Source organism: Passer domesticus, chromosome 16 (genome assembly GCF_036417665.1).
Source record: "Passer domesticus isolate bPasDom1 chromosome 16, bPasDom1.hap1, whole genome shotgun sequence".
Taxonomy (NCBI): domain Eukaryota; kingdom Metazoa; phylum Chordata; class Aves; order Passeriformes; family Passeridae; genus Passer; species Passer domesticus.
Window position 1 is genome coordinate 6,741,643 of NC_087489.1, and position 12,780 is coordinate 6,754,422.

At 47.5% G+C, this 12,780-nt stretch overlaps 1 protein-coding gene across 1 annotated transcript; it reads left to right on the plus strand.

Moving 5' to 3' along the window:
* The first annotated feature begins 1,050 nt into the window (after positions 1–1,050).
* Positions 1,051–6,122, plus strand: FITM2 (fat storage inducing transmembrane protein 2). The gene is made up of 2 exons (XM_064391480.1): positions 1,051–1,258; positions 3,442–6,122. The coding sequence occupies exons 1-2, from the start codon at positions 1,086–1,088 to the stop codon at positions 4,082–4,084; spliced, it is 816 nt and encodes a 271-aa protein (XP_064247550.1). The 5' UTR covers positions 1,051–1,085; the 3' UTR covers positions 4,085–6,122.
* Positions 6,123–12,780: the final 6,658 nt, after the last annotated feature.

Below are 12,780 nucleotides of genomic sequence, written 5' to 3' on the forward strand. Positions count from 1 at the left end.
GGATCCCCGTGGATGGAGCCCTGCAGATGGATCCCCAAGATCCGATCCCTGTGGATAGATCCCTGTGATCTGATCCCCATGAGCAGATCCCCATGATCTGATCCCTGCGGATGGATCCCCGTGAACCGATCCCCGTGATCCTGTCCCCGTGATCCGGTCCCCGTGATCTGGTCCCTGTGGATGGATCCCCATGATCCGGTCCCTGCGGATGGATCCTTGTGGATGGATCCCCGTGATCCTGTCCCCATGATCTTGTCCCCGTGATCCGGTCCCTGCGGATGGATCCCCGTGATCGATCCCCGTGATCCGGTCCCCGCGGATGGATCCCCGCAGATGGATCCCTGTGGATGGATCCCCGCGGATGGATCCCTGCGGATGGATCCCTGCGGATGGATCCCTGTGGATGGATCCCCGTGATCCGGTACCTGCGGATGGATCCCTGTGGATGGATCCCTGTGGATGGATCCCTGTGGATGGATCCCTGTGGATGGATCCCTGCGGATGGATCCCCGTGGTCGATCCTCATGATCCGGTCCCCGCGGATGGATCCCTGCGGATGGATCCCTGTGGGTGGATCCCCGCGGATGGATCCCTGCGGATGGATCCCTGTGGGTGGATCCCCGCGGATGGATCCCTGCGGATGGATCCCTGCGGATGGATCCCCGCGGATGGATCCCTGCGGATGGATCCCTGTGGGTGGATCCCCGCGGATGGATCCCCGCGGATGGATCCCGCGGATGGATCCCCGCGGATGGATCCCCGCGGATGGATCCCTGCGGATGGATCCCCGCGGATGGATCCCCGCGGATGGATCCCCGCGGATGGATCCCTGCGGATGGATCCCCGCGGATGGATCCCCGCGGATGGATCCCTGCGGATGGATCCCTGTGGGTGGATCCCCGCGGATGGATCCCCGCGGATGGATCCCTGTGGATGGATCCCCGCGGATGGATCCCCCGATCCTGTCCCCGCTCACGCCCCGCGCGCTCCGGGCTGGCAGCAGGGGGCGCTGCGGGCGCTGCGGGCGGTGTCCGCGCGGGGGCGCTCGGGGCGGGCCGGGCGGCGCGGGCGCTGAGGCGGCGGCCATGGAGCGGCTGGAGCGGAGCGGGCGCTGGCTGCGGGCCGCGCTGGCCCGCGGGCGGCTGCGCCGCCGGCTGCCCGCGCTGCTGCTCGCCATCGCCGTGCTGGGCTCCGTGCTCAAGGACAGCGACCTGGTGCCCGACACGCCGCTGCAGAACAAGCGCAACCCGCTCAACGTGTGAGGAGGGGCCCGGGGGTCGCGGCCGGCGCGGGCGGGAGGGACGCGGCTGGGCGGGCCGAGCGGGCGGCCGTGCCCGCAGCGGGCTGAGGGCCGCGCTCGGCGCTGGCCGCCGGTGCCGCGCCGGGCCCGGGGCTGGAGCTTCGGGTGATGAGGTTTCCTGTTCCTGACTCGAAGGTTTCAGAATATCGGGAGTTTCTGGCTCAGTCTTTATTGGAGGGGGGGGAAAGGAGTTGTTGGGGTTTTTTTTCCTTCTTAACGTCGCAGATAATTCCTCGTATTTAAGTAAACCGATTTCACTTTCTCCGGCAGGACCGAGGGCAGGGCCTGGAGCTGTGTCAGGGAGGGTGTTAGGAAAGGTTCTTCATCGGAGCGTGGCTGGGCACTGAGCAGGCTCCCAGGCAGTGCTAACAGCAGCGAGGCTGACAGAACCCAGCGGTTTGACATTTTGACAGCATTTTGACAATGCTTTCCATCACATGCTGTGACTCTCGGGCTGTCCTGTGCAGGGCCAGGAGTTGGACTCCAGGACCTTTGTGGGTCCTTCCAACTCAGCATATTCTGTGGGTCTGTGACAGTTACTGAGCTGATCTAAAACCCAGCCGAAGGAAATAGGTCTTTTACCATCTTTTCTAAAAGCAGAGTGGCTGCCATGCTTTTCTGGCACTTGGGCAATGACCTAAGTGGCTTAGTCATTCTGTGAAACTAGTTTGAGCATTTTGAAGGAAGCAATGAGCTGTCCTGCTACAGATCTGAAAGTAAAACTAAAATTGCTGTTTTCCTGTGTGACTTGGGGAGCTTTGGACTTCACTCATTCAAATCTGTCCTTTGGTGACACGAGAGAAGAGCTGGTTTTAGTGTGATTGAAAGAGCATTGACAGGAAACACTTAGAGAGAAATTGCTCTTACAGTAAAAGCATGTTTCAGTTCAGTTCTCCCTTTTAAATAGAGGAAGGTGATCTGTATTGACAGTTCCTGAAGCAATATTTTTTCCCTGCAAATTACTTGCCTCCTGGCTTGTCAGCAGTAGCCGTTCTTGCTTTTAAATAAAATGGGGGATTTATTTTCAATTACTGTTTCATAGCAGCAGCTGCAGTAACCACACAGGCATCGCTTCTCCTGTAAAATTAAACAGTGAACGAGGTACTCCTCAAAATCCTGGGCAAGGCCCTGACAGGTTTGTTAGGGTCATAAGGAGGATGCAGAACTCCAGGCTGGTTGGGCTTTGCCTTTGATGCTCAGGTGAGGATTAAACAATGACTGTGTGTGTCTGTCCATAGCTCAGCCACAGAGCAGAGTTCAGCTGTCTCTGTTTTCAAACTGGGCTTGAGGTAACAAAGGGGCTGCACAATTCCCCTCTTGGAAGATGCTGATGAGAGAAGCAAGTTCCACAAGGACTGTGGCCTCCTTAACTCATTAATAAATTCACTTACATCTGCTCCAGTTTAAGAAAAGAGAACAAGTTAACACAATACTGTCTTCTGTTAAACAAGATATCAACACATGGTCAGCTGGGTTTCAAGATTTTATGGGCATCACAGCAAAAGTTTTCAGGGCAGAGAGTGAATTTAGAGATGGAAGAATTTGTGTCTGCTAAAATAAGGCTCTCATCGATTGAAAGGACAACAAAGGAGCAACATTGAGCTGCTTCATGTATTCAGAAGGACATGGGAGAGCAGAAGCTTCACAGGCTGATGAGGGAAAAGAGCCAGCCCTTCTGGCTGCCTTAAGAGGCTGAGGTTGTGAGAGGCTTTGTAAGCAAGGATAATTGAGATGGTGGAAGAGTCAGAGAAGGGGTTACTGTGGTCAGGGTGGCAAGCTAAAAATACATTCTTTGCAGCTGCATTTTGAGTAGGGCAGAGTTGAGCTGCTTTGTAGGGTCAAAGTGATTGCAAAACTGAACTGCAAGTCTGCTGCAATGAATGAGGGCTCTGGGTCCAAAGCAATGCTGCCTTGGAAACAAGTACCAGGCTGAGGAAGTATTCAGATTTTGGGCTTGAGGAAAGTACTGGGCTTGAGGAAAATACTGGTTAAGATTGTGGCTAAGCTGTATTTTGAGAGGAGCTCACAAGTCTCTAATTCAGACAGTTCTGAACACTGACCTTGAGCACTTGCTCCACTGCTTGCCCCACTGCCATGACATTTCACCCATGCTGGTGTCTCCTTTGCCTTTCCTCTGGCAGATACTTTGTGAAGCTGGCCTGGGCTTGGACGCTGTGGCTGCTGCTGCCCTTCATCACCCTCACCACGTACGAGCTGGCCCGGAGCAAGCTGCTCTACGGCCGCGCCAAGAGCGCGCTGCTGGTGCTGCGGCGCCTGGGGGCCCTGCTGGTGGGCACGGCCGTGTGGTACCTGTGCACTGAGCTCTTCATCCTCGTGGAGAACCTCACTGGGGAGTGCTCCCTGCAGGGCAAACCCGGGCAGCCCCCCCGGCTCTACGCCTCCAAGCGCGAGTGCCAGCAGGACAGCGGCGTCTGGAACGGCTTCGACATCTCGGGGCACTGCTTCCTGCTCTCCTACTGTGCCATGATGATCCTGGAGGAGCTGGCTGTGCTGGAAGCGCTGGCCATAGAGCTCAGCTCCAAGCTGCGTGTGGTGATCAACGTCCTGCTTGTTTCCCTGTGCTCCCTCACCGGGATCTGGGTGTTCATGTTCCTCTGTACTGCCCTGTATTTCCATGACTTCAGCCAAAAGCTTCTCGGGGTGCTGATAGGTCTGTCAGCTTGGTATGGGACATACAGGTTTTGGTATTTAAAGCCCTTTTCTCCTGGACTACCTCTTCCAAATATACCTTTGAGTTCAAAGAAATACAGCTATAGCAGATAAAATAAGGTTTGAAATGTTTTGGGTTTTGCTTTCAGTACTGGAGTAGTTGAATGTAGGAATGGTTACTGTATTTCCACTGTAAGGAAACAAGGTGATGGGTTGGAGGAAACCAAATCTGTACTAGCCGTTGGCTGGCAGGTGGTAATGAGCTTCTTCCCTGGGAGAAGAAAAAAAATCAGGATTGGAAGAGGTCTGCTCTTGTTTAGGAGCTGCCAACTGGGATTGTCAGCAAAGAAATCAGAAGCGGAATCTCTTTCTCTCACTAATAAATGGAGTAGCAGACCCAAGGCTAAAAGAGGCCTTTGATCTTTAGGAGTGTGATTTATCTCAGTTAATTCTCCCTCTTCCTTTTTGAATTATGTCAAGATATTGTGGATGATCCAAACTTCAGGCTTTTTTTAATGTTCCTATTTGTATTGCCTTATGGGAAAGCTCTAATAATCACAGTGCTGCTAAGCATTACAAAAATATTAATTCTTGTGGAAAGCAGTTCTGTTGTGAAACTGGAACATCTCATGTTCTCAAGTGTAAAAACACTAACTTGCCAGAAATGCCTCATAGCTGCTCCTGCAGCAGAGAGCAAACCTGAGGTGCAGTGTCTGAAGCAGACTGTGACTCTCAATTCATGCCATGTCCAGAAAGGAAACTCTTGAAAAAACAAGCCTTAACTTTCTCCTTAGGTGAGGTAGATGTAATAATATTTTGTCATTTTATTCTTGACACTAAAAAACCCAAACTCCTTTCTGTTTTGCTGAAAAGCCTAGTATGAGGATTTGGGTTTTAATTTTTAAAAAAATCTAATCCACTGCACACTTTGCAACAACAAATTCCTTGGGTTTGCTCTTTCTTCTAGAGCAACAGTGGAATTCTGGTGTTCTGAAGGAGCTAGCTTATCCTGCTATTTCCCAAATAGTCTGCTTGGTAATGAGTGAAATGCATTGTTTATCCTGGGAGGTGCAGAGTGTGCTTGAAGCAATATTTATTCTTGCAATACCAATAAGCTATTTAATTTTGATTGCACATAAAGCTGTGGCCACTTTTGATGTGGCTGTAAACCCACTTGTGAACAAAACACTGCTATTAGATAATGAATAGGGGTGAGATGGGTTTGCTCACCTTATCACTCAGATGTTTAGCATAGTTTTTATCTCCAAAAGCTTTTAATTATTTCCTAGAGGCTCATTCATGATGCAGTTTCATGAAGTGTGTTTGACAGTGATGACAGGACAGCCAGGAAGGTCTGGGGGTGAGGCTGTGGGTCACCTTCACTGACCCCAGTGGGGTCACTCAGGCTGCAGAGTGACTTTTTCTGGGTACAGGGTGTGATGCTCCATCAGGCAATCTTGGCACATTTTGCCAGCTCAACGTCTCTCTTCCAGCAAGAGAGTGGAAGCATTTGCAATTCCTCCAGCAGTGTTAGTTCCATGCTGTGGTCTGCCCCTGAGGAAAGCTAAATTCACTGGAATTCCCATGAATGTGGTGGCAAGTGGGAGTTGTGTGTCCTTAGAAAGAACAGTTCACCTCTCAGAAAGGAGCTGTCCACAGGGTTATGTATTTTCTGTCAAACTCCTCTTGGTTTTGTATTAAATTGCCTTTTAAGCTGACTCTTTGAAAATTGCACTGATTAACTCATATTGGGTTTAACTAAATTTGTTTAAACAATGCAAATATATTTGCAGACACTCTTTTGATGTAATTTAAGCCTACTCCCAATAGAGCTAAGCTAGACTGCAAGCCACTTTCACCATGAAAAAGGATTATATACCCAGAAGGTTTTATGATTAATTTCATTAAGTTCCTATTTTAGGTTATCTTTATGTAACTTTGCTGTATAGACAAGCCCTTGGAACAGGAAGTGCTGTTTACTTAAACCAACTGACTTGCTGAAATGATGTTCATTTTCACAAATGTTTTGTGCAATCGCTGTGGATATTTCTGTCCACTTTAACCAGTGTCATGCAGATTTTTTTAATGGAAATAATGTAGGATATGGTTATTCTCTTATTTAAACAATGAAAGAAAAAACATTTGAAAACTTTATCAGTGTTTGTGTCTTTGAGAATCTGTTCTGCTGTCTGTAAAGATGCTGTTGTTACTCTCCACATCCCTGGATGACCCAGCCCCCCAGAGTTTGTTTGACTACTGAGACATCTGATTAAACTGGCACTGAAAGTTCTGCACTGTTTTAAAGGGTTAATAGAGGATGGGTTCTCAGGAGTGCAGGGTTTTAAAAAGAAACAAAACCAAACAAAAGTCATGGCTGACTAAAGCAAGTTTCCCACTGTGTGCCTGTTACACCAAGCAGTTCATTTTGTAAGCATGGACATTGGTTTATTGTAGCAGAGGGAAAGGTAATCCATTGAAATGTATGGGGAAAGTCTGGGCTGTAATGCTCCTTGTGAGTTTGGAAATCTTTTTGGGGTCTTTCTCAGTGCCCAGACACCATGGGCCAGCTCTTGGCTCAGAAGGTTCCCTTGTGCTCCAGACCTTATGTGTGCTTTTTGACTCCACTCCAGACTAGGAATCTCCTTCCTTGTGTTTCTTCTAGAAACTTAAGGTTGCAGATTTATTATTCACATATTTGCCCTCACATTTATCTGACTTCCCTTTCTCTCCCAAATTTTATCATTAAAATAAACGTTGCAGCCTCTCCACAACAGATTTGCAGCCAAAGAGAAACAGTGCTGGGAGCAGCTGGATTTGGTATCCCGTGCCAAAGGTACAAAAGAGCTGTCAGCAGGTATTACTGGTTTGTTTCAACTGTTGGGGTGGATATTTTTTTGTTTTTTCTGCATTAAAGTATTCCTGTTGTTCTCACAGAGCTGTCTTTCTGTCTGCAGAATTACCTAGGGACTTTTTGTCTCCACCATCTTACCAACATATTTCAACATCTGTCTGCTGATCTTTCACTGCCTGTGTTTGGGCTGTTTTGTGGGCCCCTTTTCACAGATCTTTCACAGGAGCAGCTTTTGCCCTGACTGTGTGGCCAAGGCAGCTCTTGGTGCTTTAAACATTTTCCTCTGCTGAGAGCAGGTAGAAGACAGTGGGAAGAGAAACTGCCTTAGGATTCATTTCACTCTTCACTTACCTGGGACTCTTTCAAATGTTGGTGTCACTGCAGGTGAGATCAGGCAAGCAGGAAAGTTGAGGTCTTTCACAAGAGCCATGTGAGCAGTCCAGACTTTAAACATGCCTGAACCCAGGGTTTGATTCTTCCTCCAAGTTTGTTCAAATGTAATCCATGAATGCTTCACTGGTGCTAAATGATATTCCTGGTTTCCCAATTTATTTGTGTGCTGAAACTTGGGTTGTGGGTGGCTGCAAAAAAAAGAATCCTGTTTTCTGTTTTGGTGTGTGGCAATTGGTGACAAAGTGAGAAACACCCTGTTATGCCCTGGAGTGCACTTTAATGGAAGAAACTGCTGTGATATGTTAAATATTTTGGGAAATCAGTCTTTAGTTGTGAACACAAGTCTGTGGTCACTTCATGAAATAGTAACTGATTTTTCCACTGTATTTTAACGTTCCTCAAACCAGGACACTTAAAGTAGCTCCCTGCAGCTTCTCTGCAATCGGCCTTCTCCAGCTCTTTGATCACCTTGTGTTATCTCCTTTTGCTCAGAAACCTGTTTCCTGGGATTATTTCTTTTCATAGCTTCACCTCTCCTCCTGGAGCACAGATTAGTAATAAATGCTCTCCACCTCTGCTGGATGTGTGCTCTCTCAGTATTTTGCTTTCCCTTCTTTGAGGTATTTTGCAAAGATTAAGATAAAAGTAATTAATAGACACAAAAAGGCTGCTGTGACTCTGAACTGGTTTAACTGTTGTTAAACAGAGCTGTTCTGTCACTGCACTGGTGGGAAACCTGGAGAAAAGCACTTGGTTTATTCATTGAAGCAGAACTGCACCTGATGTGCTCGAGCTCAGGGAAGGAAAGAGGTGATGTGGCAGCAGAGCTCGATGCATTGGGAGAGTTACCTTTGTCCTTCTCTTGGGGACTGAGTGCTCGCTTCAGTGGAGGGTGCTTTCATCCAGGTGCTTAGCAGGAAATAATTTGGATATGGGAAGAGTCCCTTAGTGCTTAAATGAAGGATGGAATGAGAGCATAAAGTTTGAAAGCTGAAAAGGCAGCTGGAAATGGCTATCAAGATTGAGTGCAGTCCATGGCACTAAGGCAATTATATAATTGTATTATTTAGTCTGAAGGGTTATTTATTTTTAAACTACCCCCTGTCCACAAAACAAAAGACAATGCCGTGTAACAAGCCCTCTGTAAAGCTTTGGGACTAAAAGATGGCTCTGAAAATTAACAGTAGGGGAAGAGCTTTACCAGCCTTTCAGGAGGGTTGGATATCATGGGAAAGCAGCACTTGGAAAAATGCCCTTTCCCTGTTGTGCTCTTCCTGACAGTGTGTGCAGTGGCAGGAGATCTGTGGCAGAGCTGAGGATCTCCCTGGAGGTGAAGGCTGAAGAAAGGAAAATGTTCAACAACAATAAATGCAAACAATCAATTTTTTCTCACCTCTCTGAAGCTTTTCCCATGTCCAGCCCAGGTTAATTTTGCAGGTCTGGGCTGTGCATTCCCTCAGTCACAGTTGATGGCAGAGCAGGAACTGGGCCCATCCTCAGTGTAAATGCCAGCTCTTCTGAAATGCCTTCCCTGGATCCTGGCCTGCCTGCAGAGCCTTGCATCTCCTGGGTTCTGTGCTGGGAGGTCACACGTGGTGTGACCGTGGCCGTGACAGCCTGAACGCCGTGACCCATCATGAGGAGAATCCAGCTGCACCTCACAACAGCCAGCTGTGGGGGGGAAACCATGCAAAAGGGGTGCAAAACAAGGACGCTGCTCAGCCCACAGAGCCTGTTGGCCTTATCCAATGTGTGAATTGCTGTTCCCACACCTAGCAGGACTGGCTGTTGGGAATGGCACCCTGGGCCTGCCCGCTGCAGGTTTTGCAGGTGATGGCAGCGAGCACGGACCTGGTGTGGGCTTGGTACTGTGTCACTCTACACCACAGCTCTGGTGCTTCAGCTTTGTCATAGCCTGACCTGTTTTTAGAAGAATAGGAGTGATAGAGGTTTAAGGTTTTTAAGAAGATATGTATTTTCTGTCTTGATTGTCCTAGTTTGGAAGTTGAGGGAAAAAAATGTTTTTTGGTTTATTTTGTTTACTGGAGATTTTTCTTTGTTGTTTTAAGAGATTTTTTGGGTTTTTTCTTGTGACCAAGGGAAGAAAAACCTATTGTTGTTGTGTAGTGCTTGGATCCAAAGGCACAGAATGGAAAGAAATTGCTTCTGGTAAGCAAAAATAGAAGACTGTTCAGGAGGCTGGTGGTGGAGTGACATGACCTCGTGATGCAAAGAGTGTGTGCAAAACTGCACTTAACTATGCAGGATACTTGGTTCTGTGTCAAGAACTGCCTGCAGCATTACACAGCACCCTCAAACCTGGTTACACTGTTCTGATTGCAAAGTAGCTTTATTTGGATAACTCTCCTGGAGCTAAAAAGGATTTAGGTCGCAGGAGAGATGAGGCGCTGGTAGGAAAGGGCTGAGAAGGGAGGCACTGCAAGTAGGGGGATGGATGGTGTTATTTTTAAAGGAATGTTTTAGAAATCATTGGCCTGTGCTGTTTGTTGAGAGGTTTTTAGCAAAATTCCATCTCCTTCCTTTCTCAGCAGTTCTTCCTCAGACAGGGGGAATGGGAGGTGATGCAGAACCTGACAGCCCAGGGAATGTCTCTGGGGGCTGGTCACGCATGGCCTGCTGTCTGTGACAGGAGAGTGACACCAGGGAGCCCAGGAGAGAGCAAAGGGGTAGGACAGCAGACAGGGGTAAAGAAAAAACAGGGCTGAAAGTAGATCATTGTGCAGAGGGAACAAAAAGGAAGAAAAAATACTGTGAGCTCCTGAGAAGTGGGCGGAGGTTGACATTTTGCTTATTGAAGCTCTTCAGCACCAAAGTGACACAGAGATGGAAATTATCTCCTTTCTGCAGGGAGAGCCTGGCCAGCAGCACACAGGTACTGCTGCAGTGATGGACACCTGTGTTCTGACAGAGCAATTCTTCATCCTCATTATTTATGGCAGAGCTGCTATTCCTTCTTCCACTGAGAGCTGTTCAGTGTGGGCTGTTTTCTCTCTGTTTAATCCTCGAGAGGAAAGCCAGTTGAAAGGAGAATGAAAGATAATGACAGTGAAATGTCCTTTGGGCACATTTGGGGATCAGCACCAGGGGAAAACCAGGAAATGTATTTGTCATGAAAGTGCTTTATCAGAGAATCCAAATTCCTGTGTGTTTTTATTACTGGTTATAACTTTAGATTCAGTAGAAATGGCTGGGTCTGAGACATCTGCAGTTTGGCCACTGAGGCTGTGCTTTGGGAAATCTTTCAGGCATACAAAATCTGTTCCTCTTCACTACATACAGAGATGTTTTCACTCTCATTCACACCTGTGGGGTTGAACTTTTTCCTGGGCACTGCTGCTGAACTGGGGACTTTATTCTGTCCCACCATGACAGAAGGAGCTTTTCTACAGACTTGTGTAGCAAGAGCAGCTTTGCTGTGAATAGAAATTGTCCTTTTATTTTTAGCTATGCCACAGGTAGTTGCAAGTTTGGGGTTACAGTAGTTAGCTCTTAGGCTGTACCTGATTTCCTGTTTCTTTGGGTTTTTAATTTTTAATCTTGTCGTATTTTATATTATTCCTAGCCATCTCAAAATACTATGTTCATATTATCCTATGTTATTTCAATCCCATGTACACAGCAGTCTGTGGGATTTAGTTGCTATCATTGCCTGCATTGTGAATCCAGTCTGGGTGGTTTTGGCTTTGATCCTAATGATGGCAATGAATGCCACCAAACACAACCCGATGTTAAATATTTTCACAAGCTTTAATGTTTTGGTGTTATGTGGGGAAATTCTTCATTTACTTTCACAGCAGAAAGGAAGGAAGGGGCAGCTCTTACACCATCCCTCTTCCCTCTATAGCCTGGATTCTGAAATTGCAGTTGGGTGGTAAGGATTTTTTTAAATTCAAAAACAGAGAAACACTTGGCAAATACTTTCTGACAGGGCCACCAAATGGTCACTAGACATTCTTAGGCAGCCCTTGATCTTGATTTCTTTGGCAGGTTGTGACAGGCTCTGTGGTGTGTCCCCTGTCCTCTGGCCAGCTTGATGTTGAAATCCTTTATTCTGGAAGGAGAGGTCTTCATCCTTTGCCAAGCAAAGGGGACACTGACAGCCAGCAGTAAGGCTGGCATGTACATTTTCAATTTTCATAATCGAGTCTTTTGAGCAAATCCTGTAGGAGTAAAAAGATTTCAGAAGCTGTAGCTCTGCAAATGTGACCACTGGGAGCCTGTTAAACAAGAGGCTTGGGAGGCAGGAGGAAGAGACTCAGTCATGGAGCTGCATCTCAGGGGTGCTTGGACTTAACATAAAGCCCCTGATTTTCATCCCTCTGATACTGAGAAGTTCCACACCTCAGCACAGACACTGATTTTAAAGCACTGAGGTGCCCCAAAGCACATTGGTCTCTAAAACACAGGGATTTCAAAGGATAAAAAATTGCTTGGGTGAATAAGTTCATCTAGAGTAAAGGAGGACCCTGTCTGGGGTCGGGACAGGCACACAGGAGTGTTGGGTGCAGGATGCAGCAAGAGCCATTCCCTCTTGGCTAAAATATAAAATATCACCTCTGAGGTGCCTCACCTTCCAGCCTTTCCCCTTGGGCACTGCTGTTACCCCACACCTTGCTGACAGCAAAGCATAGAGTCCTGGAGAAACCAGATTTTTGCCATGATTTTCATGTTTCTGTGTACAGAACATGCCCTGGGCAGCGAGCAGGCCAGTGCCTGGCTCATGGCCAGGTCGTGCAGTGAGTCCCCTTTGCAGTGGAGCAGAAAAGGTCTGATCAGGCTGAGATCAGTCAGAGCAAGAGCAACTTTTGATGATGACAGCCTGTAACCACCCCAGGGCTGCTTATGGACACGGGCTAACAGGATTGATCAGAGCTCTGACATTCATTCAGGGATCTCACACATCAATCCAGCCTCTGCCTGCCACAGTAATTGTCTTTTATCACTCTCACCAATTGCTTTTCCCTGGAGCAAAGTCCTGGTACTTTTTCATTACCAGGACAGGAAAACAAGGCTTAGTGAGAGGGAGTGGCACCATTTTTTTTTTTTAATTTGGTCCAGAACAAAGGCTTATTATTGACTATTTCTAGCTGAGAACCTGTACAAAATCCACCGCTACAGCATCAGTGGCTTCCCAGCAGCCCACACTGCAACACTGCTGACAGCTCCTGTCCATGCCTTGCTCCAGCTGCTGGATCTGCCTGGCTTCTTCCTAACAGCTGCATTTAACAGTGTGCTCCAAACAAAACACACACCTATTTTCTCCAGTGTTTAGAGGTCTGATTTGCTCCATTATTTTAAATTTATTCTGTGGTTTAAAATACAAAAAATAAATAAAATTAAGGAGCAAAGAACCACCAGCAGTCTGGCAAAGCAGCTTCCTTCTGCCTCATTCTTGGGCTGAAATCCTAGCAACTGAGGAAGTATTTCTTCTCCCTCCCTCTGGGTTTCCTGGCCTTGTAACCTATTAATATTCCTTTCTACACCTGGTGTGTTCATTTCATCAGCTTTTGGAGATCACCAGGGAATGTGTGTGTAGGATCACAAA

Coding starts and splice junctions, on each gene's coding strand:
- FITM2 (XM_064391480.1), top strand. CDS start 1,086: ATGGAGCGGCTGGAGCGGAGCGGGCGCTGGCTGCGGGCCGCGCTGGCC. Junction 1,259..3,441: donor AAGCGCAACCCGCTCAACGT/GTGAGGAGGGGC, acceptor TTCCTCTGGCAG/ATACTTTGTGAAGCTGGCCT.